This window comes from Lathamus discolor, chromosome 6 (genome assembly GCF_037157495.1).
Source record: "Lathamus discolor isolate bLatDis1 chromosome 6, bLatDis1.hap1, whole genome shotgun sequence".
Lineage (NCBI taxonomy): Eukaryota > Metazoa > Chordata > Aves > Psittaciformes > Psittacidae > Lathamus > Lathamus discolor.
Window position 1 is genome coordinate 6,684,109 of NC_088889.1, and position 22,932 is coordinate 6,707,040.

At 35.3% G+C, this 22,932-nt stretch overlaps 1 protein-coding gene across 3 annotated transcripts in view; it reads right to left on the reverse strand.

Moving 5' to 3' along the window:
* The window catches only part of FUT8 (fucosyltransferase 8), a 121,897-nt gene that overhangs the window by 57,796 nt on the left and 41,169 nt on the right, over positions 1–22,932 (reverse strand). For 2 of the 3 annotated variants that reach the window (XM_065683282.1, XM_065683280.1), the window contains exon 3: positions 2,263–2,688. In XM_065683282.1, coding sequence (XP_065539354.1) covers positions 2,263–2,465 — 203 coding nt within the window. In that variant the 5' untranslated portion in view covers positions 2,466–2,688. Of the gene's footprint in view, positions 1–2,262; positions 2,689–15,075; positions 15,171–22,932 lie in introns of all 3 variants that reach the window. The other variant, XM_065683281.1, reaches the window with a different exon arrangement.

Sequence of the window (22,932 nt, forward strand, 5' to 3'; positions counted from 1 at the left end):
TATTTTTAACACCACTTGTTCTATCTGGCAAACAAAGAAATGAGAAACTGAAATTCTATATTATATTTATGATTTAATACTTTTATGCTGCAGGTTGACCAGGTTATTTCTTTAGAGAAATTTCTTTATAGAAATAACCTTCACAAATACATTTTAAACGGTATTTTGCTCAATAAAAATAATGAAAAGGCTCTACACGGGGATACATCACTTTCCTCAAAGTCTAGTACTGCACCATCTCAGATCAGCTCCAGCAAAAAGCTAAAAATATAGCTTAGCCTGTATATCATAGGGAACAGATATGCATTCATATGCTGTCTCTAGAGCCGCCTTCTTGAGAAGAAAAAAGTACACTTTCATCAGTAAAATCAAGAACATTTACTCTCTTCTAGTGACTGTAATTTGAACTGGTTATATTTCAATGACTGTACAAAACACCACATTATCATTTATTCAAGTCAGCCAAATATGGGTGGCTGAAAGCACAGAGGGTGGTAATGCCAACTGTTTATCCCTCAGAGGAAAGAAACCCTAAGGCTGACTATTCTTGTCTAATATTAAAGGAAATTAAAGACATTGTATATATTCAAATATAGGATCTTACTTAAGTTTCTTCATAGCAGCAAACTCTACATTACACTATTTTGTCAACAAAAATATATTAAACTTTTTGCCAATGCAGTTGTTACCATAATTTAATAAATTGAGTATAGAAAAATACAGCCCATTTATGGCCATATTACTTAAGGTGAAGATTGTCTATGCTTAATGTGGAGGGTACCTAGTCAATGGCATTTCTCTGCCTCTGTGCAGCACTACATGAATGCCAAGGTACTTCTTCAGGGTTGACATGTGCAAAACTAAGATATTTGTTTTTCTAGGCTAAGAAGCCTAATCAGCATGCAGCCGTATCTATAGAAACCAGGAAGAGTGCAGTGAAAAGAAACTTCAGTAAGTCTAGCCAGCCCACCAGATCAAAGAGCCCTGGCTACGTGTGAAAAGCAGAGAACGCACCAGAAGAAACATCAGAACGGAGTTCAGTGGAAAGGTATTAATTTCACTGCTACAGAATCCATATGTGTGATTTAATTCAAATGAAGGGGAGAAACAAACTGATTTCAAGGTAAGTTAACAAGAACAGGCCTAGAACCACAAAACATGCTAGAAAGGAAAACAAAGAGATTTGTGCAACTTGCTATTTATGAGGCAAAATCGCAAGGTATAAAGCCCAAAATGGCATCTGCTCCTAATGCGTATTAAAAAGGAAGTCCAAAATCAGTTTCTCCTTGCCAAGCAAGAACCCAAGAGACATTATGAACAGTCAACTCACAGTGCTTCTTTCTCTCCACGTTCTACACAGGAGATCCTGGCCAGACCACTGCTACAGATTTGTCTTGGTGCTTGTGAGTATATAGTCATGAAAGAGAGAGTAAGTAAAAATAAACATCACCCTCCCACTCTGTAAAATCTTGTACTGAGCTTTGCTCTTTTACAGCTTGAATAACACATGAAGCCTCTGCACTTGTCCACATCATCCATCAGGACTTTTACATCGCATGTGGTGATGTTCACATAGTTAGGGGTCGAATCTGATTTTGGCACATGTCCTGCCTAAGAAGCTTTCCCTTATAATTTCTTAAGAAAGGAGATATCATAAGTCTACGTTAAAACCTGTCTGTCTGAAAAGATGAAAGAAAACACTTTAAGTTGTAATTGTACCCACCTATAATGTAACAAATAATTGTAACAAGGGAGATGATCCTATCATTTTACAATTATTGCTACAAGCTTAGCAGTAAAGCAAGGAAAAAACTTACTTAAAAGAATTCATACAGTGCCGCAGTCTGCTGCAGCTCATCTTCAGCAAGCTGTATGAATGTTTTCAACACTTCTAAAATGAGCTCTATCAGATACTGCATGCAGAAGCGTCAAGAAGTCATGAGCTGTTCTAATTGGCTTGAGCATCATAATTATTGCACTTGAAGTTGCCATTGAGGAGTTAATCACCAACAAACTCTGCTATTGTGGCAGTGACACCATTAAATAATGACTCTTAATTAATGACTAGATTAGACCAAAAGTAAATGTGTATTATCTGTTTAAAGGTTTTGCAATATATTTTCAGTCAGTTACAAAACTGATTAAAACGCTTTTGTGTATTTTTATATGTTAAGCATGATTTTACAAAAAAAAGAATTAATCGCAAGCATGTTACATACAGCAATCCTTTCCTGAAAAGCTTTAATTACTTTTGGATCCTACCTGAGAGATTCTGCCATCCGCCTTAAGTCTTCATTTTGCTGCTTTAACCGTTCAAGTTTAGCAAGTATCTTGGATAATTCACGACTAGAGTGATCTGGGTGCTCACTGTCTCGTACCAGGTGTCCACCAATATAAAAGAGTAAAGTTCCCCAAGCAAAGAGGATGAGCATGATCCAACGCCAGGAACCAGTCCATGGCCGCATTTTCAGAAGTTCAATTCACTCCAGAACTACTTCTGCTCACAAAATAACGAACATTTTAAGTCCTTATACTGTACAAAAGTGGACAATTCCAGTTCCTTTGCTTCACCACATTGTACCAGAGAAAAATTACTCTCAGCGTTTGCCTTACTGCAATTCCTTAGAGATGATCCTTATGGGTCTGCATATAGAAAGCATTAATATCACATCATTCTTCATTTATATTCTGTGAAAAGAATGGAAAAAAAATTACAATTCTGATATATAAAAATATACTGAACTGCAACTAAGACAAATGTATTGTCATTAACATTCAGAAATAATGATGAACAATGCTACTACTTTCTGTCAAGTAGGAAAAAAATACAGCTTTTAGCTTTCCACAAAAAAATACATGGAGTTCATGAATGAACCGTATAAGGGATACGCAATTAATTCTGTGTTTGAAATGGCCAGAAGAAACGGTATGTTTCATAAGACAAATATTGACCAATTCGAGTTTCATTTCACACATTAAAACAATTTAAAAAACATTCTGTGGTAAACTTAATAGTCTCCTTTAGAATTGCCAAGGAGCTTTTATTCAATTACAAATACATCTTCATTTTTTTCCACTTTTATGAACTCTCGTCTCCATTTTTATCATCGTTCCCACCCTGTAACAGAAGAGTTATGGCCATTCTAACTATATATTCTACTGTTTGCAAGTAGATTGGCCTAACAGCAGCTGTAATATCAATTAAGCAGTGTGCAAGCACTGCAGAGTGCAAGCAGTAATTTCTAAACAAATCCATTTATAGCTTACCCTTAAATTTACAGTCACCTCTGAAATGCCCATTTAAAATTAAACCCAAAATTGTATTTCTTGCTTAAAATTGCAAGACAACACTTCTCTCTTTACCCTTCCACTGCATTTGCTAAAACAGATTAGAAAACTAAAAGCTGAAAAGGTAGAAAAGAGGGAGATTTCAAGTAGAACGTACATAGCACTGCTATACATTTGAAAATCAGGCCTGACTTTAGAAACCTGATTTTTAGGAACATTCTTCTTCCCCTTTAAAACTATCAATCCCATCCTGACAAGTGTGATTATTAAAGCTATACAAATGCAAAAAAATACTCAAAAGGCAAAATCTTCTCTCATCTAAAGATACTGCACCATCTAAAAAATTGCAAAATCACCTCACCTCATTTTGTACCTGGCAAAACATCATTTAATGAGCGTAAGATCCTCCTCATTTAGAACTGATTTGAAGATTTAACTGATCAGCATATCCAAAATCTTAAGTACTTCTCACCTCTTTTCCTCTTTCTCTGCAGTGTAACTTTTCTGCCTTTTGTAAAAGGCACATACGTGCTCTTTACACTCCATTTCCAAAATAACCTATATTTCCAATTCTCAAATCTGTAAGTCCACCATATTTTCTCTGAGATTATATTCACATCCACCTTCTCCCAAATTATTATTCTCTGTTTAATCCTTTTTTCATCTTCTTTTTCATTTCAGTTAGGCTTTTTATTTAGTTCCAACTCATTTCAAGTTTAGAGAATAGACTTTCCAACTTGCAATAACTTCCAGATTCACCTAGTCATGGAGATATGCCTGGAGCATGCACTTCCAGATAGAAAAATTCTAACATAGTATTAAAATACTGAAAAAAATCTCGTTATCTTCCAGAAGGGTTTTTGTATGTTTGAAAGAGGCAGAAAAATTCCACTTAGGATTAGCAACATGGTACACAAGATAAACTATTTGAAATTGAATATTACTAATTAAATGGAAAACATTTGTAGTAACTCTCTCAGGCTTTTCCACCTAATGTACCTGTGACAAGGCGAGCATAAGCAGATCAATTTTCTTTGAAAGTAATGTCAGAATCCCACACAAGGAGTGTGCCATTTTCTACAGATCTCTAGGAAAGCTATATATAGCTTTTGCTTTAGCTTGGCAAAAGTGTGGGATTGCCTTCAGGAAGACAGTGGTTTCTTCATCAACCCTTGCAGATCTCAATACAAGTTAAAAGAATCCATATTATATGAGACAGAGTAAGCCATTGCCAACCTCCCCAGAGAATTGCTGCTCTAAGAGAAGCAAGTCTAGTTACTTGAAGAACTGATTAACATAAAAAAAACCCCATGGACTGACATTTAAGGTTTAAGTGTGAAAGTATTCTTAACATCTCTACTATCATCACCCAGAAAATGGTTGATGTGGTTGCAAGTCTCTGACAGCAGAGGAAAGAAAATATAGAAGGTGTCTTCAAATATTCCTCTACTGATAGGCTAAATATTATGCTGGGAAATGTAATAAGAATAAACAGATGCTACAGACATCATAAAATTACGGCTTAAGAGAAAAGCTACTAGGAAAAACTTCTGACTTAATCATAAGCAGTTTGCAATAGAGAGTTTCTGCTACAGGACCACTTTTTAGTAGTCTGCATAACATACTCAGACATGTTCTCTTTTGAGGAGCAACAAAGTAAAAAAAGCTCTCTACGACTGTGATTAATTTCAAGAGGAACTGTTTTAAAAGAGAAGTGGACTTCATGCTACCTGGAAAGATAATGGTCTTAATTCAAACAACTATTATAACTAGCAAAGAAAGCATTCTTTCAAAAAGTTACAAGCATGCTCAAATTATTAGATAAATTCTGATACATTAAAGAGAAAAATTACTGGAGACTCCAAGGTCAACAAATGGTTAAGAGTAAGTAAGAACTGTTTAGAATACTTTGCAAGGGAAATACTGACTTCCATTTTTTCAATCTGCTTTTCATAACACAGGAACTTAGGTAGACTCACAAATCAGGTACCTTCTTTATAAGAGGAAGCATCAGTGTGTCTCAAAACAACATTGGTAGAACAGGCTATCAAACAAATCCACAAAATTAATATAACGAATTGTCAGGAACAGATGGTATTCTTTCAACAGTTCTAAAGAAGTTAATGCAACAGTTTAATTACTAACAGTAGTGTGTAACCTCTCACCTATAATCACCTTGTAGCAAAGGAACAGAAAATGAGAACTGCAAACTGAATTCTCTGCAAGGGCTACAACAGGGATCCCTGCAACTACAGGCCAGACAAAAATAATATTCCTGTCAGGCACACTGGCAGAAATAATCAGATGAAAGAAAACTGCAGACATAAGGATGAATGTAATCAAAGTAAAAAAAAGTACTAGCACGGCTCTTGGAAAGAGAAATTGTGCCTCATAAACTTATTAAAGTTCTTTTGAAGATGTGAACAAACACACACGCAAGACAGAACCAGTTCCAATGCTATGCAGTTGACCTAGTGAGTGTGGATTTCCATATTTCAACAAGGTCCTCAAAATATTTCAAAGAAACTACGGTGCATGGAAGAAGAAAGTTCACCATGTGAGTCACCACTCTATTAGAAGAAGCTTACAAATAAGACTAAGCAATCAGTTTAAGTGGAAAGAATGATCATGGACTTCACTGGGACTCATCGCAGAGCTCATACAGTTTAATATATTCATAACTGATTTGGAAAACAAGGTGAAAAGCAAGGTAATAAGCTTTGCATACAGAGTATGAAAGCTGATAGCAAAGAAGTGAAGGACTTTGAGACACTGTCTAATGAAGAAATAAAATGCAAGACGAAAATTCACTTTATATCAGTGTGTGGAGTTGTGTATAGATGACTTCTGAACCATTACCCATCAGGAATGGACTTTAGCCATGATAGGTAATTCTATAAAATGTCAGCTCAGCATTGGGCAAAAAGCAGCCAGGTCCTCTCAGGTTTAAACAACAACAAAAAAATTGCAAAAATCATTAATGGTATAAGAAAGTAAATGGCACAATCAATCATTTGTTATTACTTCTAGTACACGGGAATAACAAGTAAAACTTCCTGGTTTGAATAGGTTCAAAACAAAATCAGGTATCTCTCAAAACATGCGATTCCAGCATGAAACTCATTTTGATCAAACACTGTAGGTGTTAGAAGTTTACATTTCAAAGGCCATTAGACCATTTCAAGAAAGATTAAAATTTTCATCAAAGGCTACCCACAAAGACAGCACCCAACATTCTCAGAATCCCAAGTCACATATTGTTAGAAACTGAAGGATGTACCAGGGTAGTATCACCATAGTTTCCTGGCTCTTGCAGTTTTCCCTAGACATCTACTACAAGCGAGTCTTGGATATATATTAGGCCAGATAAGCCTTTGATCTGATATGGTGCAAATATTTCTACGAATTTAAAATGTTAAACAAACACTATTTTAAGAGTTATTAAAGGTTTTATGCTATCAAACACAAAGAGACCACATTTTAAGAGGGCTAACAATCCTACATTTACTTTATAAAAAGACATTTTAGAACTCAGTATTAATAAAAAAGTAACTTTTTGAGTATTTGGTTTAAAAGGATACACAGAAACTCAGACAGACGAAATACCAGACAGTCTGTCAAAGGAAGAAAATGAAATGATAACTTCACCAAGTAGTTGACTGTGTTTGAGGATAAGATTGGTTAAGTACTTCTGGCTCTCAAGAGCTTATAAAATTTGCAAGTGCATATAGGGAAGAAAAACCCTTGTTATTTATGTCCCTGTACATCATGAACAATTAATGGTGTGATTATTTTCAAGTACATTGTTCTTGTAGCACCTTCACTTTGCTTTTATATAAATGATTGCAAAGTACTGACAGCTCGTATTTAACATTCTTTAATAGTGAACCTGTTCATACTTCCTGATAATAAATAATATTATGTCTAAATCAATTAATGATCTTACTACTTTAAAGAACACAGAGTTCTGCAACTACTCTGAAGAATATTTTATAGTATGCAAAAGATCTGATTCCTATGAATCTCTGATGATATCACTGTTCTTTTTATATGTTAGGTCGCAGTACAGCTAAAGTTAAAATAAAAATGCCAAACTATCAGAATAAATAGGAAGAACATTCTGAACTAACATTAAGCAGTCAGCCTGTATGTCAAATGTGGTGTATCTAATTATACACGAGATCTAGCTACTCTTAACTACTGGCTTTGTACTGTAATGTGCCTTTTGTATTTTTTCTTCCATTTCACACTGTTCAGGGAATGCAAAATGTCAAAGTATTTCAGTATTTCAAGGTCCTTACAAGACTTTTAAATAAACTATAATAAATAAAACAGTAGCAAAAATAAAAGAATAGGGAAACAAAAAGGAAAAACTATCACATTTTTAAAACTGTTCTATTTCTACAGCTTGTATCAGATTTCTGAAAGACCTCCACATGCAGATGTATACCACAGATACTTGCCTGACAGAAAGTCAAGATGTAACATCAGTATTTATCTTTCTTTAATTTTATAGCTGTTTATGAGTTTTCATATTGTAATCTAAGCTCAGGACTGCAAGACTGAAAGTACAAGTCTGAAGTGAAAACAGTAGCAGCCCACAAACCAGTAATTCAAACCTAAGATTAGTCATTACATATATGGTCATTAGCATCTTCTGATCATAGAATTATAGAATCATGGAATAGTTGGGGTTGGAAAGGACCTTAAGATCATCTAGTTCCAGCCTCACACTAGATAACTGAATATCAAAATAAGAGCCCACCAAACCTAGACGTGTGGGGAGAGCTGTACCAATAAATATAATTTACGAAGCAGGAAATAGGAAAATATCTGAATAACAGTGTTGTTATTAAATTATGTTATACAGTGAAGATCCTTTATCTAAGACTACTGTGTTACATTTCTTCTACCAAAGGAAGCCATCTTTTTTAATTTACTAGTTATCCCCTGAGATTTACCATGATTTCTTGTCATACATTTACTGGATTTACCCATAAGCTTGCATTTTCCAGTGCATAAGCACATCAAAACATAATATATTGACATCTAGCTAACCAGCACTTTTTCCCCTGCAATTTTAGATTAGTGCTTGCCTCTATTCTAGGGGATCCTGAGAATGATTAAAACATCACCTTCTAAAAAAACTTCATAAGGTATCTCTTTTATCTCTTTGAAAGAGCTTACCCTGGGTCTTCGGGGTGAGCAGGACTGTATTCCTCTGTTCTTCCCAACAGCTCTTAGAATTATCTCTACAGCCATCTTTCAAGTTAATTTTAATTTTCGGAGGGCTTCAATCTGATCTCTCAGGGAAATCACCTCTTATGAATAAGTACCCAGCTACCCACATAAATCCCTGTCACAGCACTGATGTAGGTGCTAAGTGTTAAAGACAAAGCTCAGCAGAAGCAGCAGCATACAACAGGACAGTGGCATAAGAAGCTTTAATGCTAGTATTAGTATGGGGCTGGAGACCATCAGTATGGGGCTGGAGACACCACACCAAAATTGGTAACCTTCAGGGATTCCCAAATGAGGATTGTAAAGACACAGTGTTTAGCCATTGTGAAATAAAGCAGTTTAGACTTACATAAGCAGGGGAAAATCTTCCACATATGAATGCTGAGACAAGGGGGACACAAAATCACAAAATGGAATATATAAACCTTTAGAATCAGTTTTAAGTAATGTTAAGGTTGATGGCTTTGTAACAGTAGCAATGGAAAATTACTAAATTGCATGATACATAGAAAAAAAATAGAGTGCAGCTAGAGAACACACTGAGCATTCTTGTATAAGATAAATTGTTATAGTTGACACAGTTTTAAGAAAAACAGTCAAGAAGAACAGGACACAGGGATAAGGAGTATCTGGGAACGGCAGGTGTCCAGGATGGGCTATAGTTAAACTAACTGATAAGTAGGAGGACAGGAGGATTATTATGTCTCTGGTGCTAACGAACCAATTAAACTGGTATGAGCATCTACTGCGCGTGCTCCAAAGGCTGCCAGAAGTGATGCAGATTGTTGGAAGAAGTAAACGACCCTCAGAGACCACCACCACAATTCTGTACGCATGCATGGAGCTTTCTGGAAAATTACATAATGTATGTATGCCCAGGGACTATGTAAGGACGGCTTGTGTAGCAACAGGGAGACAGACGTTGGGAGGAGCTATCCCCCGTGTCTCCCGGCGCCGCAATAAAGAATACCTGCTTGTCAGCTTGAAAACTTTGTTGGCAAGTTTGTTCCTGGAGTTTTCTCCGAATCAATGCAAAGGGTCTCCTGATTCCATATGAGACTAAAGATGAGGAGACTATCCACAGCTATGAAACCATCTCAAAATAATGAGGAACAGATAGATATTGGTGGTAATCAACACCAAGGCTTTTCGTATTTAAATGTAGGAGTTTTCTGGCACTTCTTATAAATTGATTTGTTATTTTAAACTCCTGTTTCAGCTACTAAAGAAATCAAACCAATATCAGAAAAAAGTTTCGTATAATAAGAACAAGGTAATGTTAAAAGCAAATGCTAAGCTGAATGCAAAGTAAGATATTTTTCAGGTTTAATTTAATCCTGTAGCTCTTCTATAAAAGGTCAATACAAAATATGCAGTATCATTCAATGAAGCAAAAAAGTTCTGATAGGTACTTGCTGTTATAAATCATTAGGAATACACAATCCCTAATGCATCAGTTGAACAGAAAATAATACTGTGAGAAAGGAAGTCAAATTAAAATTTATTTCCTGCTAAATGCATAGCACAGAAAATATGTTTCATTTCACTAATTTATTTAGACTCCATTAAAGAGAAGACAGAATATTTACATAAAAATAAGGATCTGCTTCGATGCTTTAGTCAGGAAATCAAATTGTGCATACTACACATGTACGCCACAACTGATTATAAGCATACAAAAACGTGTTCTTGTCAAATTAACAGGGAAGATTTGGTTAAAAACTATAGCTTAGATGCAACACAATGCAGTGTATACAAAGTGACTAAAAGAAACCGTAAAGAGAACATTAACTTAATTAAAATTATAATTAAAAAAGAGACAAGGATAACTCCAAGTTCATCAGGAGAAATAACATGCATCCATGTTGAAGTTATATTGCTATAGCAACGAATCAACAAAAAAATAAATATTTACTATCTTTCCCCACCTTGTTCCATAATGCCTTCTGGTTATTTTAAAGCTTTAAAAGGTACTCACAAATTAGAAACTTGAATAGGCGAATACCATCATTTCAAGGACATCTTGCATTACTTAAGTAAGTTCCTTATTAAATTATTATTCCCACCATGCTTTCAGTAACAAATTCAGTGATGGAATGGAGAATTTCTCAGTGTCTATTTCAGCATGCTATTCAGAATTATGGCCCCAGAATAGTGTTATGTTTTTTCTTGGCAATGTACAGTTTCAAGTTATTTTCAGTTCAAGATTCAGTTCAAAGCAAGCTAAGCAAGTCTACTTTTGGTTCAACCACCTACTGACCTAGATTCACTCAAAAAACAAAGTGTACCTTATGTAAGCCAAAAAGAAAACAAATTACTCATGAACGAGTCTTTAGCAGTAGTGATGTATGACTTTCATATATCAATATCGCTAATATAAACAGCATTATATTTAATGGCATTTATGTCATCTACAATTCTTTTTTCATAGTATGAAACATGAAATTCACTCCACTGTCAAAGGCTATCACAATGACTTATCATTAAGTGTGAATCACTCAAAAAGCAAGTTACACTGGATGTGCAACTTAGACTGAACCTTCCCATCACCATCAGCTTTGATTAAAAGGAAGTAATTTAAGTTAGTATTTTTAAGATTTCACTTACTACAATTATCTTCTTAGGAAAACATGCTACTGTAAGGAATGTTAAGCTGTTGTGCTAGAATAAAAACCCAAACGAAAACAAATAAGTTTACAATTCCAGGTCCCATGTAACAATGATCTAATCCCCTTGACAAAGGATTAGAGCTTGAAGAAATAATCCTTTTAGAATATTAAAAATTAGGATGAAAGAACAAAAAAAAAACCCTCCCAATTAAATGTCTCTGTAGTGTAACCTTAAATCTTAAACTAACAGTAGTGTGTGCGCCTTTAACATAGTAGAATAAACCAAACTGTTCTAACTTACTAACACATAGAAAGAAAGGAATATTTGGTTGATGGGGGTAGAAACATCATGGGACTGATAACAGTTAAGGAGACAGTAAATAAGACCAAGGATGCCAGCCTTCAAGACAGCAGAGTGGTGCCTAGCGTGGAGTGAGACTGGAACAGAACAGAAGCAAGGACATACCAACTGCTGACTCGGCATTAGGACCTTGCAAGCTTGTGTAAGCACCGAGGTCATTTAATAAACACAGTGAGGAAGACTATCGACAACCACCAAAGACCCCCACTTAGCAAGAAAGTGCATGCATAATTAGGATGCAAATATTATCATTAGTTCCTGGGAAAGCTATGAATATGCATGAGCATGCTAAATATATAGCCACTGTCACAAGTATCGGGTGCGCTCACCTTTGTGAAATGATTCATGAGTGCGCCCAGCACTGCACTAAAGAATGCTGCTTTCTAAAACTCCAAATTGAGTCTTCGAGAGTTTCTTTGACCAACTTTTACAATAACAGTAGTGTCTGATACAAATCAGCAGAACTTGCAAATATTATTCAGTGTACACAATGACTTCTTTACGAAAGCTTATATATTATTTGATTAATTAAACACCATCTCCATAATCTGAACTCAGTCATATGGGCAAGATTTCTTCAGTCAAATGCTATGTCCTAGTATTTCAGGTAACTGTGCCATAAAAACCTCTAAGTTTCACCTAACAACAACAAAAAAAGATGGATCTCCTTTTTTCCCCATTATTGCAAGGCTGCTTAAAAACTCACCCTTCCAATGCTTAATATTTCAAAATTAAATTTATATGTTGCTAATTTATACTTGTGTTTTCTTGAACTAGTATAAACTCAGTTTAGAGAGCCTGGTTATTGCCCTATTTTCTCAGAATACAGAAAGCAGCCTTACACCTTCCCACACTTTCATGCTAGTCTGAGTCTTATATGCTAACTTAAAAGCACTTCACTGTGAGAGGCTTACAAATTCTCCACATCTTGCACCAGCTCCCATTCTGATTAATTCTTTTAGGAAAATCACAAATCAGAATAACGTACATAACACACAAGGTGTTGCCAGTGTCTTGGTTGAAACAAAGACTTGCTTTTCTCTCTTGGACCTGCTTTCTGTGATAGGACTGGATTTGTCTTTTTCCTATCCACATTACTCTGGCAGTCCAGCAACCATTTTGCAAGGACATAATAGCTCCAGTTCTTTTTGCACCTGTATCTCTTCAAATTGATATGCTCCCATCTTAGATACAGAAATTCTGATTTTAATCCTTTTGTGTTATTATACGTTATCCCATTCTACCATTCCAGCATCCCAAGTAAAAAGTTGTTGCACATTTTTTCTGATCCCCATTATAACACTACTTCATGACCTAAATTTCGTTATAATCTATTACCTTTTTGTGACATTGTCACTACTGAAAATGCCGAAGATGAATAACAGATGTAATCTACTGCACTAATGGTGTCTCTACTGCAGCCTAATACTCTTCCTCACATCACAATTTCCCATCACTTCATCCCTTCCTTTACCAATGAATGGCTCTACTTGTTTCCCACATTTTCTCTAACTCAATATACAATTTCCTATGTGCCAAGAAAATGCTGAAAGAAAGTCTGGGAACAGAGTTTCTCCCCGGACTACATTCCATTAGGAAATTTACTTCCCTTCACTGAAACAGTTAATAAGCAAACCTAGACTAAGAGAACAATCTTTGGCAAACCCATGTTGCATTTATCTCATCTTCCCTTTTCATCTAGCTCTATTTTGTTAATTGTCTTTTCTTTCAATATTTGTCCCCATGCTTTGCATACTATTGTGTTCAAGCCACAGCTAGTAATTATTTCTAATTCTAGCATTCATCTACACTAATCTCAAGAGACTTCATCCAATTTAGTTCCAAACCTTTTAGAATATTGACTGTAAACAATTTAGAAAGCATTTCATTCACCCATAACTTTTTAATTACCTTTATTAATATACAAATTATATACATTATTTTCTTCAACCAGAGAACCGAAATCCATTCATGGAACATGTATTAATGTTTGTGTTATGAAAGTATCCAAAATGAAGTTCCTTTAGCTTTCTATTTGAGTTCACTGTTTTCAGTTATATAGTTTTATTTTTCTATCCATAAAAACTATCCATTCTCCACTTTTTCTGGAACAAGGACATAAATTTTGTAGTATTCCACAGGTATACTTCACTATTGTGTCAATTTACTTCTTTTTTCTTAACTTCTGTTCACATGTATTACAAAAGGTGATACAAAATCATGAGACTTGCTTACTATTTACTCCTACATCCACACCTTCATCTTCACTACTCTTACTCCAACAGCTTAATTTTTTATCTGTATGGATTGATCAGAGCAATTTGGGTGATTTTTCTCTTCATATACTCTATATAATTTTACATAAATAAATATGATCTCCTCATCTCATACAATCAGCAGATTATTCTCAAATTAAACATTCTCTTAATAGGATTTGCCACCCTTTTCAATTTCATTGCAACTGGAGATTTATTCAGTACTGAAGCCTTCATATACTATAATTTTGGCTCTTCATCACAGAAAACTCCCTGGCAGGAAGAGACAGCACTAGGGGACTTCCTTCACTATGCACAAGCTACAGGCCCACTCATTTCATTTGGTTAGGAAACAAAATAAAACCAACAAGAACAAACTTAGGAGACAGATGCAATGTTATTTATCCTTCCTGAAATGTGGTTAGAGAGACTCTGTTACTGAATGTGGAAGCTTGATGATTTTTCACACTTACAAAGCTTACAAAAAAGGTAAATTGCCAGCAGTGAGGAACTAAAGCTAGATTCTAAAAGAAAGATTATCAACTTGACAAGAGTCATCTCAAGATTCATTTAGAAGTAACAGCAGAATACGTATTATAATACAGAAAAGAAATTCAAAACAGAGGAAAAATGAACCCTAAAAGATCTTGGGATGATTTCTGAGTTTCTAGTGTGTATTCAAAATGCTCAGCTGAGCAATGCAAAAACTTTTTTCAATTTAACTGCATAAAAAACTTATAGCTGAAAATAACTCTTGAGTTTTAAGAAGAAAACAGCTTCAGAAAGGAAGGAAGAGGAAGAAATAGACAAATAGTGAGAATTTCCAGTAAGCAATCGTGCGCCAAATTGTTGTTCTTTCAGGAAGTCAAAACATAAAGATTGCTTGTACAGAGGTAGTTGCTCTTTATAATTAATTTTATCCTACAATCGTAGGTAGTGATTGCAAACAAAATAATGGCAGCAAGAGCCCATGTAGATTATAAACTGGAACAGCCTGGGCAGGTTAGTGAAGTCTCCGTCTCTGGAGACCGGGCACACCTGAGCAACCTGCTCCAGCTGACCCTGCTTCAAGCTGTGGGGTTGGACTAGACCATCTCCACCGATACATTCCAAACTATCAGCTATTTTGTGACTCTGAAATAAGAGAACTCCTCAAGAATTTAATTTAAACAGCACTTTTTACAGCTATTTCGGGGGGGGGGGGGGAAGTAAAAATCTAAAATGCATTACATCCAACTGTACAATGTATATTACCTTTCACACAAAGAGTAGTACATCTTTAAATATCATAACCTCACAACAAATCTGAAGAACAGCTTACCCTCTCTGTGACAGCAGGAAACAAAACACAACTGCATCATTGGCTTGGAAGCTAACAAGTAATTCCACTAGTCCAGCAACCAGTGAAATTAGTAACTGTTTAAAAGAAAAAAGGTCTCTTTAGTTTCATATTCAAACAGAAGTGCTTCACATTCTATAAGAACATCTTCCTTTTGATTTTCCCTTGCATCCTAACATTGAGAAAGAATCTAATTAATCTTAAAATATCACATTTTCTACTTTTTATTTAACTCACTATGGATTTTCCACAAAGATCAATTACTTAATCAGAATATTTTCAACTAACATCTTTCATTATACTTAGATTAGATACAAGGTAATCTAATGTGCAAAAGAAGAATTAAATCAAAGAATATTTTAGGCCCTGTCTTGGTCTACTAACTTGTACAAGGCAGTCTCACCAGACTCTAGTTTTCCTGGCATTTGCCAACCCCAAAATGATGTTCGAAGTTGAATTTATTAATATTTACAGATGCTATCAAACTTGCAGCTGAAATTTGCTATATATTTGGAAGGCAAGATAAAAATCTGCATAATCGATTAAAGCAATTCAGCATTTTAGCACTTTTGTCAAAAAATTCTTTCCCCATCTCTAAGCATTAATCCTTGTACAAAACACCAGTCAAAACTTTGAAATGGGGGAAAAAATATCAGGGATGGAATACTTATTTTTAACACTTTTTAAATTTAGAGTATTTATCTATATTATTTTATTATATTATATATAATAGATATAATATTACATATATAATATTATATCTAGAGATATTGAGAAAACATAATACAAATAAATGCAATAGCCTTTTAAAATAGTTCCATAGCAGAAGAATACAATTCCCCAACTTTCAAAAAAATTTTTGCAATCTTGCAAAAAACCATCAGCTCTCTTCATCTGTTCTTAACCTAAAAAAGTAATCCAGCTCTCATAACAAAATTCTTCTATGTTCATTTTAGTATTTCTTAGAGACAACACACCTATTGTTCCAAGCCCTGCCTTTTGTGAATTCTAGTGATACCTTCAAATATATACAGCTTTGTCTTTTTTAGAGGTACCTTCCATTCTTTTTTACAGTACTGGGGGGCAGGAAGCATTCTGCTTGTTTGTTCCCAATCATTTTAATGCTTCTTTAAGTTGAATGGGTCAGGCAGGACATCCCAGAGAAAGAGAAAATCGGCATTCCTTGGAGATATCCTGACCATGATCAGGTCTGGGAAGTTCAAGAAACTATAAAGTATGGCAGTCAAGAAAATCCCAGTACAAGAGCTTGCAGCCCAAGCACAGAAACTGCAGTAAGGATTAGGGAGTGGACTACCTGACCTTACACATAATAGGAAAAGCTTCCAGCAGATCAGAGGGCACTGTGCACTTCTCAGCTTAAATCACTGAATTAATAGTAACCACTGGAAGTAATCAGTGGAAGTAACAGTATACTCACAATAACAATGTGGTAGGAAAAAAGGTGTTAAGAAAAAAATGTTTTTCTCTGTCTTCCCTATTCACTGAGGTCGCAATACTTAAGAAGTTAATTATCATAAGTGCTATCCTAATAAAACTTGCACTTTATTAATTAAAAAAGAAAAAAAAAAAAAAGAACATTTAGTCTCCTTTCAGGAGCTATTTTATAAGGAAAAAGCCCAGGCAGAAACACAACAAAATAATGGCCAATGAAGGGTCCCATGCCCCTGCAGTTATTAAATTTACTTCTATTTAAAAAAAGCAATGCAGAACAAAGTTAAGAAGTTAAGTATTACTACTGATCATACTTTAACCATATAGCTTCTGGTGACAGATCGGAGTTAAAAAAAAAAAGACTAAAAAACACCCACAATTTAAGTTATTTGAATATCGCAGACCAGACATCCTCAAAATGATGAACAAACATCCAATGGTTCAGAGAGATCCAAACCCACAGCACCTGGGTTTTTACTGAAGGTTAACACAGAGCAGTGACCTTGGAACACTTTCACAGAAGCCAAGACCTAATCAGAAGTAAGAACTTTTTTAAACTGATAAAAGACTTACATCAACAATACAAACACATGGTATTTAAAAATACTAAGCACTCCTTTGTTTTAGATAGGGTAATAAATACAAGTGCTTACAATTTTTGTAGCATTACACTGGGAAGCTTGAAAAAAGATACAATATTTTCTATTTTTTTTTTTTTGACATCTGAAGCAATTTTAAACAAAAGAGGGAATTGTACCTTGAAAGGCAAAGAGCAGCTTACTTGTCAAATACATGCAAGCTTTCCTGTCAAACACTTAGACAAAAAGTGACTGGTGATTTTTAGTTTTGGAAAGATAAAAGAATTAACTGCAAAAACAATGTACTCCTCCATGGACTACATGGAGTCATTTTCATAAGCAATGGATAAAACAGTCTTCAGCTTTACAGTCCCTTTTAACTATTAAGATATTAACCAGAAACACAGTAAAGTGATGTCACCTTTTGTCTTATACTGACTAATTGAAAGAGAAAAATTACCTTGGCAAATGAACATGACAATTATATAAGAGTGAAGGTTTATTTATCCTCATTTACTTACTGTATTGACTCCATGCAACCCTAATCTAATATAGCCACAGTCGAGAACGAATAATAAAAATTCAAGCATCAACTCTAACATCAAGCATGATCTTCCTCCAGAGTAGTAAGTTAATTATCTACTGCTAGCCCTTGCAGAAACCTCATTCCAAAAGAAAACAGAAGAGTGGAAATCCGTAGAAGCAATGTAATAAAAGAACAGAGTATGGAAGATAGCAGGACATAACATGTTAAAAAAGAAAGGATTTGTGACATTGCACTGCTTCTTACACTTGCAAGGCATAAAAAAAATCCAGCAATTAGGAGTTTAACCTAGATAAATTCAGCTCATGAGGAAATGGAAAGGAATTCTTAAACCTGTGTCTAACAGCTAAAGGAATTGGCCATTGAAACAGATGATTTAATGAGGTAATGGATTCTTGGTCGCACATTCCCTTTAAATTGAAGCACCAAAATTCTTACAAAAAGTAGTAGTTCAATCAAGAGGTTGAAAAGAATTGTGCTGTCTGCCCTGCATTAGATGAGAGCTGATGAACAAAATAGCTTGTCCCTTTCTTAAAAGAATTTAGAACTTATTATGATCTTATTAGAGCACCAAACTTAATACCCCTAATTCTGTGAAATACTTGTGGAGATCAGTAATAAAGAACAGAGAAGGCTAATCTTCTTAGTCCTTCAAGCTACATACCAAAATCTTAAACATGGTCAATATACATACAGCACATCACATATCCTGAAAAGACAAAGTGCTCAGAATCCTCCCTGAACAAGACTTGGTGGAATATCCTGCCAAAACTCACTGCTGCTGGCTGACTTGGTTCAGGAGCTGGGGTTTTCTATTAACCAACAGTCGCTGCATCAGTGTGACCGCACTACTGGACACATTGTGTGATTCTAAAATGTGAGTTGCGTTTAAAGTGCAAGTAAGCTACAGATTTACCATCACTTCTCTAGAAGAATGGACACCAAAGCACTTTGACACGACCTAGTTAAAATGTATTCAAACATACTTACTGATCTTGCTAATCATTCAGACAACCTTTCAGATACAATGGCCAAACTTTTTTTTCCCCTAAAACCCACAAAAAGGCTGATTTAAAATTAAGCTTTCCAAATTTTACCAGACATTTCTCTTTAAATCAAGCTGAACTTACCAGAAGCATAAAGAAGAAAACTGCTAATTTGTTAACATCACTTAGAACACATAAAGGTAACAACTTTCCTACTTCATGTGGTTGCAGAACCCAGAAATTCACAAAATAGAGATGTTTCTCTACCCCCAGGCTAAGATGTTACTTTGTTCCATAGTTTTGCACCAGAATCTAAATTTGTTAGAATCAGACATGCAAGTGTTTTTGTTTCACTGCTTTTCTGGGACCAAAGCACGGCTGCCACATCTGAATGGGGCAAAAAAAGACGGACAACCTCCAGCTAATATTTGACCTTTCCATTCTTCTCGGTGCTGAAGCTCTCCACTCAATCTTTTCAACCACCATACCCATGTCATTCCTTAATGGCTGCAAACATCAGAAGCGAGATCAGGTCTTTCTTCTTCTGGCTGGCATCAAAGCAACATTCAAAATCTAATAACCAAGAAGATATCATCAACCTGCTCACCACTCAGCTGGATCTTTATAAATCAAGATGAGAAACAAGCAGGAGAGAACTGCTGAGTTTGTAATAGTTATGAAAAAAATGTATGACACTTTGCAGCCATAAGAAAACTGGAATGCTATTTGCAAACAGGACTATGTTATTTGCAAACACAAAGCATAGTCAAGGCTATATAGTATTCAGTAGCTGGGGAACGAAAAATAGTGTCACAGAACTGAGCTAAAAGCCTTCCTTTTCACACATGGGAGGCTTGGAGACTGGGTGATTTGACAACCTAGTAACAGAAATGCCAGAATACAGTTTTGAGTGGGCCCCATTAGAGAAAGAATGTCTGAAGTGTTCATTATCTAAATAATCATACTCGCTTTGTATCACCATTTTCTAATTTAAATTGAACTGTGCTTTCTGCAGTGCTCTTATTAGAACAAGACAAATTTTACTGAAGATTCTAAATACTAATATTGCCATACAATGAGGAAGTATTTGCCTTAATTCCACTGTGCCACAATATATATATATATCATAACCTGTAAAAATTCCTCTTGGCACTTTAATTTTCTTTTATACACTACTCTGTTTTCATAGATAAAAAACTTCTACTTTAAGACACTTTGGCACTTTCTACTTTACTCACTACAAAGCACAATAAAGAGATCTAATGGGCTAATTCAAGTATGGGAACCAATTTATGTGCATTAGCATACAGGTTCATGCTGTCTAATTTACACCAATTTGCAGCTTTCACAGAGCTCCATGCCACCAAAACTTGATTGCTTCCTGTATCTGATCTTCACCATCACCACAGCTCAAGTGAACTGCTGATCTAAGATCTATTCTTTTATTTAAAAATGAAGGAACTGAAAAACTCTAAGTGCTTTGTACAGTACTAAGGCTATGAATAAAACAGGATTGTGAAAGTTGCAAGACAAAACCTCACATAAAGCTGCCAACAGCTTTTCCTCTTAAAACTGGTACGACATATTAAGTAAAATGACTGACAAGTTTAAAACTTACTGAGTTTAAAACATCTTTAAATGCATTAGCTTTTTGTTTAACTCCTTTTATGTCAAGTGTTAAGATTACACTGTTGATCATAATTTCCATATTTATTTATAACTATCACTAATTCATAAATTTGCTGTCAAACCATGGTGTGTTTATCAGCCTTCACTGTGAGCTGTTTTCTTTATTATGTAAGATTAGGGTTGTGTGTGTGTCCATAGGAGTATTCATGTGTGTTTCTATTTATCAATACAAACAAAAGGAAGTTGCTTGAATTTTTTTAACAAAGATTATTTTATAAAATGAACATTCTAAACGTAAGATCAATTACTGTCTTCACATAAAGTTCATAATTCTTAAAGTGAATACTACATCGCAAAAAAGGAATTAAAGGCTAAATTTGCATATTTTCTCACATGCGATTCTAGTGAAATCCCATTCCTGTATTTCAGACTAGTAATAAGGAATATAATGCAGGGTTTGAAATATTCTTTTTTGAAAGGCCAAACACTAGAAAAAACCTACAATCACGTGTTTTTCTTTCTGTTTCCTAGGCAAGCTTGCAATACTATCCACAAAGCCATTAATTTCATAGAATTATTGCATATATTTGGGAGAAAAACAGTATTTTCTGTTGCAGTGAACACTTTAATGAGGATGTGACTATATCATGGCCAGCTGCTCCTATGTTTAGCACTCCTCTAGTAGTATCACAATTCCTTGAACTTGCAAGTTCGGCTTTTCCCATCAACTCCCTTTTATACGAGCTATTATCTTCTTGTTCATACCTTCAACGTAAGGGGGATTTTAGCCCATCCCCTAAATTTCCTTTATTCCTGAATAGTTCAGTCTAAGTCTAGCAACTATACCATGAGGCGGAGCTCTCCGTGGTCCTGAGCAGCCTCCTCTGGAAGTCACAGCCCTGCTCTCACTCTTGAAAGACTCCGGCTAAAGCCCAGCCATAGATAATAAATCCAGTGCCAGTCTGATGGATTCTTGTTTCAGCAAAGTGAATCTCAGGAAAGAACAACTGAAAAAGATAAAGGGGAGTCTGGATGCCAGTAGAGTTCAGCTCCACAGGACGGAGAAAAATCCCCCACGACTATCAATCAAGGGAACAATGAAATCAGTTTACTACCTCCATTTGAAAATTACAGACTTACAATTAAAACTAACGTCTCAAACATTATGTACATACTCTTCATCAGGGACTGTAGCAATAAGACAAGGGGTAATGGGTTTAAACTGAAAAGGGGAAGTTCAGGTTAGATATAAGGAAGTTCTTTACTGCGAGGGTGAGGCACTAGCACAGGTTGCCCAAAGAAGTAGGAAATGGTCTATGGGTGAGGCATCCCTGCCCAAGTCAGGAGGCATTGGAACTAGATGATCTTAAGGTCCTTTCCAACCCTAACTTTCTATGATGGTATGATTATCTACCCTGAGGCATTCAGAAGTGAAGTACTAGTTTTTTGAAGTTGGTTTTGCCATTATCAGAAGATTTCAGACAGAGAGATGCACTGAACAGACTTTTAAAGACCTCAAGCAACTCCATCTTCTGCTCACAAGTCAAGGGGCAATGAGACGGAAAAAAATTTTAGACAGAAATGGTTCCATAAATCTGATAGCAGATGATACCAACATCATTCTTAAATGGGGATTAACTTTTTCATGACAGGGATTCTAAAGCACAGAAGAAGGCAGCTTATAACTGTGAGGCATTAAAATACCACCCTTTTAAGATAACAAGCTGTTTAATGCTATTGAAAGCTCTGTGGTGACCTGACTGCTAAGTGCAAAGACAGAGGATTTTATAAGGAAACTAAGAAGTCTTTGAGAAAATGCTGGGAAGGAGCTGGTGACTTCAACTCCACACCCACTCCCAGAAACAACACAGAACATAGCAGAAAAGAACTCCTTGGAGTACAACTCAAATTGCTTTATAAAAGATTATAATGACCCATATTTTGCTCCCAGTGACACGTGTTAAACCAAGCAGAGAGGTAACTGTGAAGCTTAATTGGAAGATACTAAATTGGTAGCACGAAATTCTTGAGTAGCGAATTCTTATATTCATAAAAGCTATAGCAAAACTTTTTAAAAGCACAACAGAACTAAAAGACTTGACATAGATGCCGTAGGGCCAAATGAAGTTTCAGTTTTAACAGCACAACTTAAATACAGGACCACAGCAGGAAAGATAAATTAAGTACATACAATCACAGTTACTAGAAAGGAACTGAAAATGATTCGTACATTGAAATCTTCCTTCACAAAGATTACCAAAGAATTTTTGAAGCTTAAAATGACAGTAAAACAACAAAAAACAAATCATGAGGAATAAACTGTGAAAACTTTGTCCACATACCTATTGTAATGGAACACAAGTAACACAAAACCATTAAGAGTTTCACAGTATGTTATCACTTAAGATTCCATAACAAGGAAAGAGAATATGACCATCAGTTCTTCAAAACGGCTCTAAGACCTGAGAAACAACAGATCAGTAAATGCAACTGCTGTATCAGGTTAATAATAGGAAACTACAATACACATCAGAAGTAACAGGCACATGGATAAACACCAGGTACTGGGAAGTAATCAGCATTGGTTTTGTGAGGGAATTCATGACTCAGAAGGTTACTAAATTTTATGAACAATTAAATTAGCATCAAA